At 34.7% G+C, this 19,795-nt stretch overlaps 3 protein-coding genes across 3 annotated transcripts; 1 reads left to right on the forward strand and 2 right to left on the reverse strand.

The window, feature by feature from the left end:
- The first annotated feature begins 374 nt into the window (after positions 1 to 374).
- On the forward strand, positions 375 to 6,993 carry LOC124929205 (protein PIN-LIKES 3-like). Its single transcript, XM_047469506.1, has 10 exons — positions 375 to 564; positions 645 to 724; positions 806 to 930; positions 4,809 to 4,930; positions 5,073 to 5,288; positions 5,380 to 5,472; positions 5,749 to 5,849; positions 6,437 to 6,489; positions 6,578 to 6,763; positions 6,836 to 6,993. The coding sequence occupies exons 1-10, from the start codon at positions 430 to 432 to the stop codon at positions 6,961 to 6,963; spliced, it is 1,239 nt and encodes a 412-aa protein (XP_047325462.1). The 5' UTR covers positions 375 to 429; the 3' UTR covers positions 6,964 to 6,993.
- A 20-nt stretch (positions 6,994 to 7,013) lies between these two features.
- Positions 7,014 to 13,994, reverse strand: LOC124929204 (pyrophosphate--fructose 6-phosphate 1-phosphotransferase subunit alpha-like). The gene is made up of 19 exons (XM_047469505.1): positions 13,733 to 13,994; positions 12,617 to 12,789; positions 12,326 to 12,438; positions 11,842 to 11,916; positions 11,645 to 11,758; positions 11,450 to 11,517; positions 10,513 to 10,596; positions 9,979 to 10,032; positions 9,801 to 9,881; positions 9,621 to 9,714; positions 9,464 to 9,537; positions 9,038 to 9,148; positions 8,914 to 8,958; positions 8,769 to 8,825; positions 8,054 to 8,158; positions 7,841 to 7,957; positions 7,664 to 7,767; positions 7,407 to 7,572; positions 7,014 to 7,333 (listed from the first exon to the last, which is right to left on the reverse strand). The coding sequence occupies exons 1-19, from the start codon at positions 13,820 to 13,822 to the stop codon at positions 7,205 to 7,207; spliced, it is 1,854 nt and encodes a 617-aa protein (XP_047325461.1). The 5' UTR covers positions 13,823 to 13,994; the 3' UTR covers positions 7,014 to 7,204.
- A 3,245-nt stretch (positions 13,995 to 17,239) lies between these two features.
- LOC124930205 (bZIP transcription factor 60) lies at positions 17,240 to 19,295 on the reverse strand. The gene is made up of 3 exons (XM_047470564.1): positions 18,796 to 19,295; positions 18,423 to 18,649; positions 17,240 to 17,689 (listed from the first exon to the last, which is right to left on the reverse strand). Exons 1-3 carry the CDS (start codon positions 19,209 to 19,211, stop codon positions 17,421 to 17,423), a joined length of 912 nt encoding a protein of 303 aa, XP_047326520.1. The 5' UTR covers positions 19,212 to 19,295; the 3' UTR covers positions 17,240 to 17,420.
- Between the last annotated feature and the right edge of the window lie 500 nt (positions 19,296 to 19,795).

The raw sequence follows: 19,795 nt of genomic DNA on the forward strand, positions 1-19,795 counted from the left end.
TTTATTTTAGTTGAAATGAACAGGAATTTCTGATGCAGGAGACGAAATTCAGTTTCAGATTGTTGTGTTGTTGATATCTTCTATAGCCGCCTCCCACACTTCGTCTTGCCGATCTTCCCACAGGTGATGATTTTGCTTCCTCTTCCTTTTAATCGACTCGCGTCATTCATTTCTGTTTATTCCAAGGAAGATTATGAACTTTCTTCTTGCTACTCAACTCATAGAGGAATTCAGACCTATTTGGTTAATTGGTTTCTAGTCGTAGCCTCGTAGGATAGGAATAGGATCAATCCAATAGTAGTTCTTATGAATGTAAGCAATGCAGATCAACTTTATTTTGGTTGAAAATTGAAATGAACAGTAATTTCTGATGCAGGAGACGAATTCAGTTTCAGATTGTTGTGTTGTTGATATCTTCTATTATCAAACATGGCGCTTTTGGATCTTTTCATTGTTGCATCTATGCCAGTACTAAAATTGTTGCTGATTACTGGATTGGGAGCCTATCTAGCTCTAGATCACATTAACATTATGGGAGAAGATTCAAGGAAGCATGCAAATAATGTAAGTTGAGCTACTCAAACGTTACAATATTTTAACAAACAAAAAGAATTCAGATCCTTTCTTTCATTGTTGTCGAACAGATAGTGTTTTATGTGTTCAATCCCGCACTTATTTGCAGCAGCTTAGCCAGAACAATAACATATGACAGCGTAATTATGTTGTGAGTTCTTCCTTTATCTAAGAAAGTATATAAACTTGTCCAAATTCATTTTTTGTTGATGTCTCTTAGCTGAATTGTTAGGTGGTTCATGCCTTTCAACATTCTCCTTACATTTATTGTTGGTTCGGCTCTTGGATGGTTGGTTATACATATTACTAGAGCTCCTTCTCATCTACAAGGCCTTATTATAGGATGTTGCTCTGCAGGTACTACGAGTCTACAATTCGTAATAGTTGTACGCATCTAACACAAACGATCGAATCTAAACACACGATAAAAGGAAGATATAAAGATAACGTGGTAAAGAATAATAAAGAACACAAGATATAACGAGGTTCGGCCAACAATGCCTACATCCTCGGGGAGTCGTCCATTCTATTGATATTCCATGGAATAATGGTCCAAGTAACCCTACGTTACAATGTCTCTATTTATAGGAGTACATCAAAAGCCAAAAGACTAAATTACTACTCCTAAGCCCAATAAAGGCTTAAAGCCCAATTACAATATATAAACTCTAATTAAATATGAGCCCAAAACCCAACAATCTCCACCTTGGGCGAATACTGCGCTTATTGAGATGTGATGAATAAATTACAAATCTCCACCTTGACGAATTTCACGTCCCTTAGGAAATACACGAGCCGTACCCATCAATCTTCATTTCCACTCCATTCAAGAGCCCTTAGAAGAATAACAATCTCCGCCATTACGTATATCGCGCCATCAAAAAGTTATGAGCCACACATCAATCTTCACTATTCGAGCCATTCACGAGATAAATCATTATACCTCCACTTCCGTTCAAAAGCCCTTAGAAGATAAAATCATAGAGTTTATAACACCTAGTAAATTTGGCAACTACGCTACTTCAGCGACTAGAGACATTCAACAACTCTTCCCAATCTTTGTTCATACCCGTTGACATATGCGGAAACTAGAATTAACAATTCTTTATTATGTCAAAATAATCTTTACCTTTGTTTGCCACAAATTGAGTGTCTTATTTTTCAAGTCCAACAACCGACTGAAAACAAAATACCGAATAGACCCAAGACGAACTTTCATCGTCTACTTTTTCAAAATCAGATATCTATCGAAAACTGAGGACACCCAAAACGAACTTCCATCGTCTACTTCCTCAAAATAAGATATCGATCAAAAAACGAGAAGACCCAAGACGAACCTTTATCGTCTACTTCATAACAAATAAATTAGGCTATCACGACATCTCTTTTCTCTAGCTCAAGATCTGACAAAGTATTTGTCACCCATCTTGCCTTGAACGTTGCATACTCAACCAACTTGAACCTCATACTTCTCCTTGAACACATTAACTTGCAATATGCTAGTTTCTTGAGTCCAAAAATGCCTAGCAATCCAAGAATATTATTTCGATATTCAATATCTCTCTCTTCAATTGTCTTCACCCATGCTTCAAATGATCATCTATAGTTTCTCTGAAAGAAATCGAATATCCTTTCATTTGAATTGATCGAACCTCTCATCTAGCCCCTTTTTCATGACTAGGAATCCCTATTCAAGGTCTCAATCATCCCATTCATCTAATATATGATCCACAATGTATAGACAAATAAGATAGAACAAAAGAAGTAACAAAATCATCACCTTCGAATTAACCGAGTCTCCCATCTAGCCCCTTTTTCATGACTAGGAATCCCACTCAAGGTTTTTATTTATCTTCTCACATTAGAAGATAATGCAATGATTTCTTCTCGGTCGTTTGAGAGTTGCTTTCAAGATGTCTCCACCTCAACTTATAAGTGTCTTTCATTAGTCTTCCTCTTCCTGGTCTTTCATTGATAATATGTGTTAACTGGAATTGTTTCAATCCTTAATCACCCGCCAACTCAATGTAATCTTGCAATTTGGCCTAAAGGATTTCCCTGTTAACATGTCGACAATGTTATCGTCGGTAAACACCATATAAATAACAACTTTTCATACTCGATCATGTTTTTGTCAAGTGTAAAAGCACATAATCTCACCACAGTCTTCATCTTGATTAGCTCTTCCAATAAGATAAGGTCATAACCAAAAAGATACAAACTTTTTGGTCCCAAATAAGTCAAATAAAATTAAAATTAGGCAGACACTTTAAGCCCTAGAAAAACAAACTTCGAGACGTCCAAACCTTGATCCGACCGTTGAAAATGTAGAGGAATGAGTTACCAACCCTCTCGACAAAATCTCAGCGCAATCGGACTCTGTTTGAATCTCCCATCGTCAGTTTGATGAACCCTGTGCGGCTGTAGGCGAAAATCTACTACTAGTTTTTCTCTCTACCCCTCTTTTAATTTGACTTCTTCAATAACCGGTTACCAAAGAAAAATCTCTCCAAACTTATTTCAGCCGAGAATTTCTTCAAGTCAAAGCCCTCGCCATAGTGAAATAATGTCACCCATGTATGCCAAGACAACAATCGGTTATAATAAAACCTCCAACTAATTTAAATAAGCATGAAGATGTATCGTTTGTTCTCCACATTCTTCTAGCAAAATCCTGCATAGAAAGAATCTAACAAACCATATATATGATTAGTGCACCCTCAACTCATACCTTAGAAATTATCATTCTTGGTAGAACCCTTGAGGCATCAACACTCACTTGACAACTTCGTACCAACACTTACCGGGATTGCCAATCAAAACCTACTCATAAGGTTGATGCAAATCCAAATCCGGCCCTTAAACACACATATCAAAAATACACTCTTGCAAACAAACATTAAAGCCACCTGCTTTAATCAGAAAACCCTTTTACATGTTGCATCAACTGTCTTCCACAATCTGCAACATCGAATAAGCACTCCACCTTCTTTTTCAACTCCAATTTTCAAATCTCTTAGAAGATAAACACAAATCTCCATATTTGAGAAATTCAAGTCAAACAAGCCTCAATACAAATCCAAGATCAAAGCACACAAAGCTTTGAGAGTTTGATTAAAATCAAAAGGCTTTACTTGTGAAAATTGGAACAAATAGGTCTTAAACCTATTTTATAAAATCAAACGAGACTTAAATAAAAAGTCTTAGCTGAAAAAATCTTAGTTGTTGACCGCTTCAAAGATTCTTGGCTTCTCTATATATATTATATTATATCATAATATAATATCTATTTATATGGAATATATAGAGAGATATATATGGAATATATATGGAATATATATTGAGATATATATTTTTTCCTTTTTTATATTTTAATAGACCATATGTCCCAAATTAAAATAAGTCAAAAGAATATACCTCATCTTCTTCATTCTAGTATCGCTGCTTACATGACGACTTTTCGTCACAAGCACGGCTGCACCCATTGGCGCCTTCAAGAAGAATAAAAGACCATTGTCTTCTTCTCTCTTCTTCTCAAACCTCGTCACCCAGAACTAAGAAATATTTTAACGACCGTAGACATCTCCTTAGCAATTGAAGATTTCGACTCAAATCTTCACAGCGGCTAATTCTTCTACAACCAATGTCGTTTCTCCAATAGCCATCTTCAACAAAAGCACAAATATCCAACAACTTCTTCAATGGTGGTTAGGGTTTCTATCACATCTTCACAAATAGATTAGGTTAAACATTCTCAAAACATGCTCTGATACCACTTGTTGAGAAACGATCTAATCTAAACACACGATAAAAGGAAGATATAAAGATAACGTGGTAAAGAATAATAAAGAACACAAGATATAACGAGGTTCGGCCAACAATGCCTACATCCTCGGGGAGTCGTCCATTCTATTGATATTCCATGGAATAATGGTCCAAGTAACCCTACGTTACAATGTCTCTATTTATAGGAGTACATCAAAAGCCAAAAGACTAAATTACTACTCCTAAGCCCAATAAAGGCTTAAAGCCCAATTACAATATATAAACTCTAATTAAATATGAGCCCAAAACCCAACAGGTTATACATATTACTAGAGCTCCTTCTCATCTACAAGGCCTTATTATAGGATGTTGCTCTGCAGGTACTACGAGTCTACAATTCGTAATAGTTGTACGCATCTAACACAAACATGTCTTTGTGATGATCTTTATTTTTGCATATATATTGACAGGGAACATGGGAACCCTGTTTCTTATTATAATCCCAGCAGTATGCAAAGAAAAAGGGAGCCCATTTGGAAATCCTGATGTTTGTTATGAAGATGGATTGGCTTATGCTTCACTGTCATTGGCAGTAAGTTATTCTTTTACCACAACATCTGGTTTTAGGGTTTATGTTTTAATTTTCACCTCTGTCCAATACTGAAAAGTTGGGATTTTCAGTTCTATGCAATCGAGTTGTTTCTCCTAACAATAGCATTCTGCATTGGTAATAGGTAAGTGCAGTGTTCTTGTGGTCTTATGTGTACAACATCGTACAAATATCTTCATTGAAGAGTTCAAAAGCGATTCACATAAATGACTCATCCCCAATAACAAAACAAGGGGATATTGAAGAGCCTTTACTTTTGGGAAAAGATCAACTGGTATCTGAATATGATGCCGATGATGGTCAATCTTGTACTATATTTGAGACCAAGCCCCAGGGCCAGGTCTTATTCAATCTTAACATTTCTTAAGTCTCCCTCTTTTTTGTACAATTTTGACACAATTTCTTCTATAATACTGAGATTTATGTGACAGATATCAATCGTTAAGAGGGTAAAACAGTGCTTGGAAAAGTTGAATAACAAGATCAATTTGAAGATAATATTTGCCCCTTCAACTACTGGAGCGGTAAGATTATTTATTTACTTATCCTATACATATCAATTCCCCTGTATTTAGGAATTTGTCATTCGTAAATACATGGTAAGAAACAAGTCTTCTCCTTAATGTATCTTTCCATGCTGCAAATGTAATAGTACTCAAGCTTTAATTATTTTTTGTCATCACCATAGTACTATAGTCTCAGTTCTCACTATGAAGGGAAAGTGATCAATAATTCTCAATTTCATGACAAAATTTTGTGATGCCAATACCCATCTGCTTGTTAATTTTCATTTTCTGCAGATTGTTGGGTTTGTGATAGCTCTTATACCTCAAATCAAATGGTTGTTGATTGGTGATGAAGCTCCTCTACGTGTGATCCAAGATTCCGCTTCTCTGCTCGGGTATGCTCTTAAATTCAAATATATTTTCCTTTTGATCGTCATACTAGATTTGGGATGAATAATAATTCAAAAATATTATGGGTAAAAAATCTTTAAGAGATTCCGATTTATTTTGATCACGAAAAACAATATGAGTATAAATATAACACCCGGGGATATATAGATATAACCAAAGGATTATGATACTATTAATTTATATTAGTTAGAGGTATTATATTCTATAAATAAAAATTATATATAAATAATCTCACAAAAAAATTATTTGATTTTCTATATTTATGCCTAATAACCTAATACTCGACAGAACTACTACTTTAACCCTTGTTTCGTAAGGGGTTATGTTGAATAATCTATTGTATTATTTCTTATCATCTATTTCGTCAATTAAAGTATTAAAATATTTTATAATTTTTTTAAACAAATATTTTATTAAATATTAATACTGTGTGAGTATTTTTACCAATTACCTAGCTTTTCATAACTCTTTATAAAGATTAAATAATTCAAATAAGGTCAAAGTTTTTAGCTGAGTTAGGATTTATCTATGAACTAATAATTATAATTATTTCTGACTTTATTGACGACAGAGATGGAACTATTCCAGCACTTACCTTAATTGTAGGAGGGAACCTTTTGAGAGGTATATATAATTACTTACCTTGATTTGTTTAGTCGGGTTTAAATCAAGGCGTAAATTAGTAAAATTGAATCTGAAAAAACTCTTTCAGGTTTGAAGGAAACAGGACTTGAAAAGTCAATCATAGTTGGCATCGTCATTGTTCGCTATATAATGCTGCCTATTATTGGAATTGGGATTGTAAAATTGGCACTTCATTTTGGTGTAGTGCAACCAAGTCCACTCTATCAATTTGTTCTTTTACTACAGTATGCCCTTCCACCTGCATTAAACATCGGTAAGTAGAGACAAAACGCAATCAATTGGTCTTTTATTATTAGTTATTATAGTGTATTTTACTACTGTACAGGGACCATAACTCAACTGTTTGGAGCTGGAGAGAGCGAATGTTCGGTTATCATGCTATGGACATATGCACTTGCTTCTGTTTCCCTTACCCTTTGGTGTACACTCTTCATGTGGCTTGTGGCACCATAAACTGTTAAATTGTGTTAGTTTTTGCATTTTTAGAAGACGGGTGGAATGAATTAAGGGGTAAAAAAACATCAACATTCTTCATATTCAAATTTCCCGACAATCATAATATTTTTCTTCTCAAAAACAATTTCGAGATATCCCAGCAGAAACCGCCAGGCCCGTAAGGAAAATTAAGTCTAATAAAGTACCAAACGCAGATACAGTTTCCAATGTTGTGAAGGGAAGATTAAACAAAACAGTTTCAAAAGGGTGCCTGGACATTGTTTGCAGGTGAGGCCATGATGGAAAGGATATCTGTAACAGAAGACATTGAGCTTAAGGCTGCTTTTAGAACATCTTGGGAGCATCCTGGTTTTACTATAGTCCTCACCTGCCCAACCCAAACAAAAAAAAAAAAGTATTAAAACCAATCTATTATTATAAATAAAAGACTAAACCTTTACCTTCTCGATATATTCCTGAAGTTTCTTGATACGACCCATGTAATCTTGGTCTTCTACACAAAGGGTTACAGGCTTAGCATCGGCACCAGGACCATCATATTGTAGGGGCCCAGGGTTTCTGTACACATCATCCATCAAAAATTTCGTAGCATTCTGTCTCAGCAAACTGTGCAAACACACCATAACATTTCAGAAACGAGTAAAAGAACAATATCTCGACCGAATCTAAAATTAATCAGCGAAGAAGAACAACATACTCGTATGCTTTGCCTTTCAGATCAACAGTAGCAGGATGCAATGCAGGTTTGGCAATAGTCGAAGCACCAGGACCACGCCCATAGTGCTTTACAGTCATCATCGCCTGTCATTGAAACAGTAAAAAAATGGTTATTATTATTCAAAGGATTTTTAAATTTTTTTTTTAACAATCTTACAGTTATTGGTGCGGCTCCACAGCGCCACTTGTTAACGGGATTTTTCAGATTGGTGACTGTAGCCATGTACCCATTAAGACCAGCAGCAAGAATATGATAGCAGATATGTCCAAGAACCTGTCAAAAAAACTCAACCCATGTTATTGACAATGCAAATGAGGAAACTTTAACTTCAAACAATAACATATTATGAGTAGGAGGAAAAAACATTACATATGCGTAATCACAGTCGAATTTTGATGGAAGAGATCCGCGAGCTTGATAACCAAAGAAATGACAGATTGCGTTGAATTTCTTTCCCTGGTAACTACCTTCTTTCTGTACACATTACCAAACATCACTCAGAATCCATATCCAATATAATGAATCAAATCATAACTTACTATGTTTTTATAACATTAAATATAAAAGATATTTTAGTCATTTAACCCAAAAAATCCACTTTTAATCGAACAATGTTTTTTTCTCTTCGATTATTTCAAAAATAAAATATAAAAACTTCATCAAACAAGCTCTAAATGTTCCACGTTGATTATATATAATATATCGGAATGACAACTTTCTTAGTGCATTGTCAACAACTAGCATGAATTCTAGGAATTTTGACATTCAAGCCCAAAACTAGAGATTCCGGGTTTACAGACAAATCCTGAAGTAACGCTTGTTCATTTCTTACGGAAAAGGAACAGTTTTGCATGTATCAATAATGCTGAAAATTTACTACATGTTTCATGCAATCTCAGTAAGTGTTCTTATTTCAGTTTTGACTCCACATCCAAGGAAGAATATGGAAACATTAATTAAAAATAGCAAAATGCTTACTAAGAATTTAGCAAAATGCTTACTAAGAATTTAGCAAACTAGTCAGATTATGGACATTCTAAATGATATAGAGAGCAGATAAAACAAGATGCACATGGTAACATACCGATCTCTTGTTCATCTCTACTTCCACAAGATGTGCCAAAAGCTTCTCTGTTTCTATCTGAATAAAAAGATCAGATGAGGAAGGAAATCATTAACAATCATTCTGGGATTTTTGTAGATTCAAATACAAACTAACATTCCAGTACCTGGGACAACTGAGCAGAATTATCTGATTCTGGGAAAAGAAGCAGCTGTAACATAAAAGGATTTCAGACATGAGCACCCAACACAGGAAAATAAACAAAATATGAACTTATGATGTGTGCAAACCTGCTTTCTAATAAAAGGGGGCATAAACTCAAACAATGCGGATGCCCAAGGCGATAATTGAGAAGAAATTTTATTTTCAGATACCCCTTGCCTCAGCAAACCGTGTATTTCCTGGAATATATAAGTTGTCAAACACATTGTCTTTGAATAAACCACATGACTAATAGAGAGTTAGGCTTTGTTTGAGGCGGGTTATTCGAGATTAATTTTAAATAACCCACTATCCAATCACCAATTACATTCATTCAAATCATCAACCAAAATAGCCTCTATTTCTTTTTAATATTTATACCCTTAATAACCTGCTTTTCAATAACCTACATCAAACACAATTATTTGAAAATAACCACTTGGTTATTCAAACAGCTGTAGATCAAACAAGGTTGTAGAAATAAATGAAGGTACTCTACAGTTGCATCAAGATACCTGTAGGAGAGCATACACTTCAGGAATGCTTTCAATAAGTCCTTCAGGAAGCAGAATGACCCCATGGTACTTATCTGATCCAATACTAGTGCGTCAAACAACAAACTTTCATTCTAAACTAACATGAGACAGTCAGTAATGATTCAAATAAGCAAACCTTCTTCGGCCCTAGCTTGCACCGCGTCACAAATTTGTGTTGTCAGGTCAAACAGAGTAAGCTTTGATGCAGCAACCTCCTCGCCGAGAATAACCTACAAAAAAACACAAAAAATGACCTTAACAAAAATGAATCTTAATAGTAATTCCATACATTGGTGTTATCATAACCGGGACTAACCATATTGGGGTGTGATTGCAAAGTACATTCAAGTGCAACATGCGATGCTTTACGACCCATAAGTCGGATGAAGTAATAGTACTGCAAAGAATGGTGTAGAAACAACCATGTAAGTGACAAAGAAAAACTATGAAGAAATACCAGAAGATACATATGACCAGAATGTCTGTTCAATTACCTTCTCTGCAGATAATGCATCAGTGCAGACATTGCTGATGAGCTGGGAGTTTACCTGCAATGCTCCAAATAGGAGAAAATGTTCCTCAAGTTTTCAAAATGGAATTACATGTGCAAAATCACCAAGTAAAAAAACAAGGAAAAAGAGATCCTATAAGATTCAGCAAAATGCATGTCAATGCCATCTGAAAAAGAACTGAAGCAGAAAATATTTCTAGAATGAAATAACAGCATGCATTCATTTAACTAGGGAAGGAGAGAATGCACATTGATTAGCAAGCCTACTAAAGAGTTCAATATTTTCTGGGAAGCTAATGAAAAAGGCTTCACAAGTTAGACAAGTTTTCTTCAAGTGTGAATAAGCATTTAACGATTTCTAAAACTTATGGTGCCAAAAGAACTGAAAAAGGATGGTATATATTGATACCACAAAAAAAATCTAAAACAACCTCCAAGATTGGCTTAGTAGACAAGAAAAAAATGACTGATAGATCCTGTATTCATTTCTTAACATTAAAGAGAAGAGGACAAATACCTTGCATATTGTATCGTAACCAACATTTGTCTCAACAAACTGGTTCTTGAGGTCTCCATTTAAAGTAACAGGGACACCAACCACCTGCAAAATCCAAAGCACGCATGTGATTATTGTAGAATGTGCATTTAGGAAAAGCTGCAATTACATTCTGCATAGAAACGGATTCAAGCATAACTCCTGGTGAAAATCACAGGTAGCAAAATGGCTTATTCGCCCATCCGCACAAAAAAATAAGTGAAAAAGAAGATCTAGTCGGGCCATGTAGGCAGAATTATATTTGAAATTAGTAATAATTATTAAAGTATACTTATTGGCAAGAGAAACCGGTTGGCTTGTGGGGAGGAAATTAAGAAGTTATTATGCCGAGTTAACGATTGTGTTTATGGAAACAGAAAAACAAAATAGTGACTGTAGTAAAATGTGATGGGCCTTTTATACAACAGCATAGATAAATAGGAGATATGTAATAGGCTTGAACTCTACTGATAGCCTGATAGGACACTACAAAAGACATTAGATGGAGGAAATAAAAATGTGCTAATTTTTAGAGTTGCTAAACTTGGATGCATTAAGGATCACGAACGAAATGCAGACTAAAAAGGAAAATACAAGCACATATTCTTACGCATCTTTTACTTTCAAGTAATAACATAGATACTAACTTTCAGAAATATCTACATCTTTCTCCAGCAAATGAGATGTATTGGGTTTAGAGATTTATACTGAAGTCGTCTTTAGACCTATAAATACTCCAAAATCAACTTGAAGGAAAGCCAGAAATGGTTTCAAATGTTAAAGGTTGTTTTAATTTGGATAATTTTAGTAAGAACCCAGCACAATCAAAGAGATGTAGCAAATATGATAATATCTAAAAATATTTGTCATCTGACATGATACATAACCTCAAAATGCACGAGTAAAACAAGTTTGGTACCTTCGTGGAGCATTTTGCCTCTGCAAATGTTTCTGCGAGCTGGGCAGCATCGGTATTTGATGTTACTCCTTAGATATGAAAAAAAAAATGCATTATTATTGTAAAAAAAATCTAATTATGTAGTTTATTTCCCCGGACAGTACAATGTTTACAAAGTACATAATGCATAAAGTTCTCAATAAGCCACTAATATACCTCCAACGATAACAAGGCCATCCAATTCCAAAGTCGTACATGCCTTCAGCGCAGCATTAACTTGCTCAGTAGTTCTTATCTGATCTTTTGTCCGACCCAACAAATCATATCCACCTATCAGGAATCAATAATAATCAGTTAGGACCTTGGAATGAACAGAACTGTTATATTCAACTTCACTAGGTTGTCATGGTTACCTTGATTCTTGTAGGTTTCAAGAATAGCATCTGTGATCTCAAGGGTTTTCTGTGCAAACAAACCTTCAGAACCACCTGGTAACATACAAAAGATGGCAAAGATTTCAAACAAAATAAAATCTTATATTACTATCTAATGCAAGATATTTTCCTTATATATAAACAAAACAAACAGCAGTGAAAACATAATGTCAATATATGTTTCAACTCACAGGAAAGGTCTGCGACAAACAGGGAGAAGAAATTTTGATTTTTGATCAAATCAATGAAGAGTGAGGTTAAAAAGATTGCAGATTTCTTTAAAATAGAAAAATGGACTCTAGTATCATTCTAAAATTCTGACAATGACAAATTATTAGCATATAATCGTAGCTAATTCATGGAATGTCGTTAATGAGGCAAGCATCTGCAATGATAGATGCTATTGAAACATGATTCAAGGAAAAGCTAAAAACAATAATCAACATCAAGAATGACAACTTACCAAGAAAACCAAGTAAAATGTTCTTGGAATTGTGAGTTTTCAGAGCATCATAAAGACCCCATATAACATTATGTCCTCCAGGAGATTGCCTACCACAGAAGACAACTCCTACCCTGACAACAATTAACAATAATGAGTTACTCATGTCATATTGCTCTCATAACTGAAATTAAGATCCCATGTGAGCAATACATGACAAAAGCTCGCACAAAATGATCCATAGGATTGAAGACAAAAACATTTTAAGGAACAGAAAACTAAAAGTTTTACAGAGTATAAACGAATATATACTTAATTGCTGGATGTTCCGAAATTATCCGAGCATCCGGAACTTGTGCAGTTGCCCTTATAAAGTGAGCCAAAGGCTGACCATATGTGTGTGGAAATAAACGGCTTATGGTATGGGCACCGGAGTGGTCTGCTGCAGTAGTTCCATCACCAAGTTCTACCCTCACAGTCTTTCCCTGCATAATCCAAATTAATCATTATTGCTTTAGATCTCTGAAATCATACATTTTGTAACTAGCCTTGCCAGATATATGTGATTAACATGAAAAGGAAAAAAGAAAATACATGGTTACCAAAGTAACATTTGTTATAATTTGAGAGTAAAGAATGTTGTGAAACAAATCAATACCATGCATCCATCTACATTCATCCTTATCTCAACAAGTAAATGTTAATGCCATAAAAATATATAAAATAGCTTGTTAGAAGCAGTGTTACATAGATGACATGAAAGATATAGACTCGATGTGCAGATATTTTTCACCTCGTCTAAGTACTTTTAAGTATATAGCCATAGAAAAAAATCATCCAAATAATAGTCCATGTAATTCAATAATTTACATATAGGATTTATTAAAACACACACACACACATATATATATATATATATATGACCATCAAATGAGGTGGAATCTTGACAGAGAAGACTAATTGCAGTCTTCAATATTTGACCACAAAAATTAAAAATTGAGCTCAGTCTTCAGACAATTTCAACTTATTATACTATGAACAAGTTGATGACAGAGATCATTTTATAATTTTCATTTTCATCTCACGCGGTTCATTTGTTACAAGTAATAAGAACTCGATCTGCTGAACAAATCGATCCTCCTGTCCGCAGATCAATAAGTTTACCGATATAGATTACGATTCTTCACTAACATCTCGTAAACATACAGAACATTAACATCAAAGCAATACAATTCCAAAGATCTGTTGTTTTCTATCATTCTCCAGCTCAATCAACTAGTATTCAATCACTAAAGCAATGCAGAGACGAGATCTCGCATATTCTCCTACTACAGTCCCATGCATTTGAAAAGAAAACTGAACAAAGCGCCGAAGATCAAACTTCTGTTAAAATGAATTGTAGACAGATAGAGGAAAAGCGAAAAGAACCTGTAGACATGGAGGAAGCTCAGCCTTGTAGGTAGATCGAAGCTTCTGCAAATCGGAAAGCTCTCTAGCTACACCGTAATCTGAATCCATCGCTTCACTCACTTGATAGTATTGTACTCGTCTGCTTACCTAACCTATGCAAAGCTCTTTCTCTCTCTACTATATATATATATATAGTAGTGGAGTTTGGTAGAGTGCGTTTTCTTGCAGTTTTCTGCGCTGTATCTCTTTCTCTCTTTCTTTCTTACAAAGCCAGGTTAAATATTGAGGAAGAAAGGCGAGCGAGCGATATTAACAATGCAACCAACCAGCCAGCGGTCAGTTTTAAGTTTTAACCTCTATGTATTATATTAGCCATCGAACTTTAATGTAATTACGATACGCCCATTTCGCATTTCTTTTAGAGAAGAAGATCTAGGGTATATTCTTTGGTTTATTGTACGGCTGAACAAATTGGGTCGCAAAGTTCTGATACCAGTTGAAATTAATACTTTTTAAATTTTAACTCATCATCTATTTGAATTTTGAGGGATGAAATTCCTAAAGTTTTGTGACACTATTTGACATTAATAAATTATATTTATTTAATTATATAATTATTTTGCTAAATTAATTAAAATTTTATTTTTTATATAATTATTTAAATAATAATTCCCCTGCTTAATTTAGTTTTATGTTTTTTTTATCAAAATAATATTTTATTTCTTTTCTTTAAAATAATTTGAATCTAACACTTTCAAGCTTCTGAATCTCACTTTGGAATTATTGTGATTTAGGGATAAATATAGGTAGGGGGTTTGGTGGAGCGGATCTATAATGTAGGGTTCGGCCAAAAAAAATATTTTTTATTTTTAACTATAAAGATATGACATTATCACATAATTTTTTTTTAAAAATAATATAATTTATGTTTTGTTTATTTAATTATTAAAAAATAATAAAATTTAATTTTATATACTCATTTAATCCAAAATTTTATCATTGACAGTGACTAAGGGGTGATCTAATTGTGGTATACTTATATTTCATGTCCTAACACCTAACTTTGGAGGTCTTATTTTGATTTAAGGAATTGAAAAAAAAATCTTATTTTGTGAAATACAACTGTGATTCAACCACTTCTACCAAACACATTATATCATTCCCAAAAGAAATTGACAAAATCATATTGAGATTAGAATATAACCACAATTTTTTATAATAAAAAAAATGGAGTGAAATTGAAAAAATAACGAGACGAGATTTAATAAAATTAAATTTTGTCATTTTTTAAAAAAATAAATAATAAAATAGTTATTAAATTAAAATTTTTACAAAATTAAGGGATAATGTCACATTTGTACATTTAAACTACTCACTCATAAAACTATTATAAAGTTAGTAGAAAATAAAAATATTTTCAATTTATTATAAAGTTTGTAGAAAATAAAAATATTTTCAAAAGTGATGACTTACCTCCTCTTTATATCCTATAATAAAAGTCTATATAGCTTTCAATTGGAAAGTGGGTATGTATATGTTATAGAAAGGGAATAGTAGGAGACCTTTTCAGCGGGGAGGGAAGGAATGGGAAATCGTTAAGAGTCATCTTTGTTGGCGAAACTCGGTTAAATAGCGCCCATAATTCGATGGGCCAGTCTTGATTTCCAACCCCTCGTTCAACTGGTCAAGATAGATAGATGACAACAATTTTTTTCATTCTTCCTTACCAACCTTTTGTCCTGCCCTCCAATAGCAGCTGTTATCTTGCTTCATCTATTTTCATATCATATATAAAATTTGTTCAATGCCTTCTATTCTGAAATTCAAGGAATAGATTCATGTCACCGTTCTAAAGTAATTTATTAATATTACCAATCTCTTATTCACAATCTTCCTTCTTTAGTGATTTGATACTTTCCATAATACAAATTTTTTTTAAAAAAAGGTTAAATAAAAACGAATGAGAACCCAATAACACCAGATAATCATTAAGATAGAAAACTCAATCTTCCCTTTATTTTCCTCCTTCGATTTGCCTCAACGAACGCGCCACCTAAGAGCCCTATTCATATTCCAAAGGCGGACATCTTTCAATACTAGTTGTTAAGCTTCAAATACTCCAATATTAAAATATTATCAACAAATGCCCGGGATTGTCACTCACTAGCAGCTTCTCTTTAGCCCCATGCCGTTTTTATTGGACTAATACCCCTATCCTCCCAAATTAGTACTCATCAATAAATCTTATCCCATAGCGCTTCTAACAACCCTATATCTGGGGCTAAACCAAATCCTTTTCTCTTCCATGGTTGGTCTGAAAAGCCTTTGTTAAGTGACGTAAATCTGGGGCTAAACCAAGGAGAAATTTGATGAAATAACCCTTATAAAAGGGTTATTACCATATATAGCATGCATTTACTAATTTTTTCATTTTTAACCTTTTGCCAAGGTAAAATGTCACTTTTGCCCTTTATTTAAAAAAAAAAATTTGATTTTCTTTTCCCTTTCCTTCTCCTTTCCCTCTCTCTCTTCTTTTTCTTCTTCTTCTTCTCCTCTCCTCCGACGACTATGAAAAGCCCCCGAAACATCGACGACGTCCTCTCCTCCGAACCCCGACGAGCCCCCGACGACTAATAAGAGCCTCCAACGAGAATCAGAACGACGAAGGTGAGTTTATCTTTCATGTTTTCCCGTTTCTATCCGAGTTTTCCCGTTTTAGGTTTAGGGTTTTAGTGTTTATTGTTTAGGTTTAGGTTTATTGGCTGATTGAATCGTTTTGGTTTAAAATGTATATGTCGAAGGCTGTTGCAGGCTGTCGCAGACGAATGCGCATCTGTCGCAGACGAATGCGCATTCGTGCGACAGGATCGGGGGCTCAACCTCGGAGTTCGTTGCTTCAGAGAAAACTCACCATCAACCTTAACCTTCGTTCGTTCTGCTTTTTTCCGTCGTCAGAGGCCGGATAGTCGTCGGGGGAGAGGAGAAGAAGAAGAAGATGGTGGCTTCGTCGTCGGGGGAGAAGAAGAAGAAGAGAAGGAGGGAAAGGAGAAGAAAAGGGAAACGGAAAAGAAAAAGGAAATCAATTTATTTATTTTTGTAGATAAAGGGCAAAAATGACATTGTTAAAAATGAAAAAATTAGTAGATGCATGCTATATATGGTTATTTCATCAAATTTTGGGGTCCTTTTCTTGTATAGTGAAAGGGGCCCTGTATTAGTAGGGAATTCCCCAAGTATTAGACTACCAGTTCTTTCAGGAAACCCTTTGCTGTATGATTATTCTTTTTTTTTTTCTGGAGGCAGGTATAGTTTAGCAATTCATTAATCCCTTCATCTATAAATATATCAAATTACTCTTACTTTATTTATATAAAATTTAAATATTAATAATAATAAAAAATCATCAAAACAGTTTTTGTTTTTAAATAACCCAGATCAAACAAGCTCAACCTGTATGTAGGAAAGTGTATCTGAAAGCCAACCCTAAATTCAGCATAACAGAAACAATGCAAACAATACATATTATTCTACTTTCCTGCCTCTGATGCTACAACAAATATGTGAACATGAAGACCAAGCAACAGAAATTCAAAAGAGACTTTAAACTGAGAAAAGTCAGGTTCATGATTCAAAGAAAATTGTAAGGAAATAGTCACAAAATCCAAAAGCTCCAAAACAAAGGTAGTTTCTGTTCAGTCTTAACACCTTAGAGTATCATAGTTGCTGATGCAGCCATACTCTGTTTCATCCTCCACCTTGAAGCTTTGCATCTCTTAGACATATAGCAAAACAGAGAGAAATGAGGGTCAAATCCCTCACTTCTTGGCTTTCTTGGACCCAGACTTTCCTGTTTTTGTTTGCCCTCGTTTTCTGGAAGAAGATGGATTGCTTCCAGATACAACTTGGGAAGTCTGGATGGAATGAGCAGGCAGTAGATGCCCAGGAACCAAAGCAGGGAACCCAACAGCAGGGATTCTAATCATCAATCAATACAAAAAATAAAACCAATCAATCTCATGATGAATAAGACCCTCTTGTAAACCAAACAAAGTAACAACTAAAATTTTGTTTAATGAAAATACAATCACAGAAGAAGAAGCATCATCCAAACTTAATAGCATCAAGAGAAGTATTATGTAAACGTGTGCTCCCTAGAGCTAGAGTATTCCCCAGTTCATAACTGACAGTCTGGTATGTTATTATTATATAATGGGTCAAAGAATTAGTGTTTGTATATTGAGTATAACCCTTCACCATTGAAATAGAGTATCTACATTCAATTTACATATTGATGATGTCTATCCTCAAAACCTACTAGTCTCTTATTCTTTTCATAGTTTGTAAGTATGTGTTCATCTAGAAATAAACTTCACCATTCACTTCCCCTGACCTTGCTTGCCTACATAAATATTATGTAAGGTTTCTAATTGTCCTTGCCATTTGAAGTTCTTATTACTAGCAATCAGCAATGCATGATGATGTATGTATGGCATTCTCAACACTAGTCTCTCCAATATGTTATGTATGGCATTCTCAAAACTAGTCTCTCATTTTGTACCATCTTACTAATTAGTATGGAATGCATGGCCTACACAAATAAATCACTTTGTACAATCGCACTTAAAGCAGCCAAACATAAATAGAGCATATAATGGTAGCATAACAGACATATAAAAAACCTAAAGCATAGATAGAGTAGATATCATACCCAACAAGAGCACGGCAGACTCCTGCTTATAGTTCCTGGAAGCATCAGCAACCTTGGCATTCTGAAGGGAGAGACGCAAAGCTTGATTTTCAGCCATACAGGAGTGAAACAACATCCCTAGGCGCCTGCACTCTCCCTCAAAATACCGGCTCTTAATCTCTAAATCTTTCACATACGATTTCCTTCTTTCTCTAGATCTCATGGCAGCGTCCCGATTCCTCAATTGTCTGGAAAATACATTAGTACAAACGAACATCTTCAGCGAAACGATAATTCAGTACTTCCTTCCAATTCAATTCCAGCCATTTCAACTGTAATTAGCTGCAGAATAAAGGGAAATAGAAGAGACGAGAGGAGCAAAGCTTACACACACCTGTTGCGTTTCTTGCAGATAGGATCACCACCACCGCTATCCACATTTTCTTCTAGGGGAACATCAACTGTCTGTTGTTGCTGGTGCAACCTATTCTCCTCATCCTTGTCATCTTCCTGCAACTCCGCCTCGGAGTTCGACGATATATTCCCCGGCAACTCTTCAACTACACCGGCGGAGCGATCAGACTCTGCCGGCGCGTCTAGGAGGATATCCGATAAGAAATCATAGGAGATATCAGAATCGTGATCACCAAAGTTTCCGTCATCCATCAACAAATGCTCGAGTTCTTCCATGGACCAGGATCCACCTGATTCTGGAGAACAACTCGGAGGTTCTACGGGGACATCATTAGAGAAGAAAGATAGATCAACATCGAAATCGAAAAGAATCATATCATCATCAATTGGTGACATGATATCTATTATTTGAGAAGATTTAACCTAACCTAAGTTTATCGATCTATGAGAAGGAACCACCATCACGAAGAATATAAATGAGCAATGACCCGAAAAATATAGAGAGAGTTAAGAACTTGACTGGAAAATTCCAAGGGATTTCCTTTCAACTTTTTTTTTTTTTTTTTGGGCCTTCGTTTATACAGATGGCGTTTCCTTGCGAGGTAAGAAAGAGATGAAGGGTGGATATGGGCCTTCGATTAACACGCGTTCTTGACTGCATAATTAACGGTCGTGATCTGGAGAAAAAAAACGATAAATGAGACGCGTAACACAGGATCTGCTTATGTGGCGAAGTTGCCGTCACTCAGCCAATAGAAAAATGCCCTCAAGGGAGAGATTTTTATCGACTACCTTATAGCTCACTGGAATTCCATGTAGTGGCACTGAGAGTATGACATCTCATTCATATAAATATATATATATATATATAATTTATAAATAATATTTTATAAAATCAAAACGATAAATACAAATTTAAATATTAAAGAATATAAAAATATATATATATATATATATAATTCAAATTATAATTACAAATA

Source organism: Impatiens glandulifera, chromosome 3 (assembly GCF_907164915.1).
Source record: "Impatiens glandulifera chromosome 3, dImpGla2.1, whole genome shotgun sequence".
NCBI lineage: Eukaryota > Viridiplantae > Streptophyta > Magnoliopsida > Ericales > Balsaminaceae > Impatiens > Impatiens glandulifera.

Bases quoted from the DNA above. Each gene is read 5' to 3' on its own strand.
- LOC124929205 (XM_047469506.1), top strand. From the start codon at position 430: ATGGCGCTTTTGGATCTTTTCATTGTTGCATCTATGCCAGTACTAAAA. The intron at 5,473-5,748 runs GTAAGATTATTT...CATTTTCTGCAG, and splicing joins CCCCTTCAACTACTGGAGCG to ATTGTTGGGTTTGTGATAGC. The intron at 6,490-6,577 runs GTATATATAATT...AAACTCTTTCAG, and splicing joins AGGAGGGAACCTTTTGAGAG to GTTTGAAGGAAACAGGACTT.
- LOC124929204 (XM_047469505.1), bottom strand. From the start codon at position 13,822: ATGGATTCAGATTACGGTGTAGCTAGAGAGCTTTCCGATTTGCAGAAG. The intron at 10,033-10,512 runs GTATTTGTCCTC...GGAGCATTGCAG, and splicing joins GTTACGATACAATATGCAAG to GTAAACTCCCAGCTCATCAG. The intron at 8,826-8,913 runs GTACTGGAATGT...CTTTTTATTCAG, and splicing joins ATTCTGCTCAGTTGTCCCAG to ATAGAAACAGAGAAGCTTTT.
- LOC124930205 (XM_047470564.1), bottom strand. From the start codon at position 19,211: ATGTCACCAATTGATGATGATATGATTCTTTTCGATTTCGATGTTGAT. The intron at 18,650-18,795 runs GTGTGTGTAAGC...TGTATTTTCCAG, and splicing joins ATCTGCAAGAAACGCAACAG to ACAATTGAGGAATCGGGACG. The intron at 17,690-18,422 runs GTATGATATCTA...ATTGATGATTAG, and splicing joins GTCTGCCGTGCTCTTGTTGG to AATCCCTGCTGTTGGGTTCC.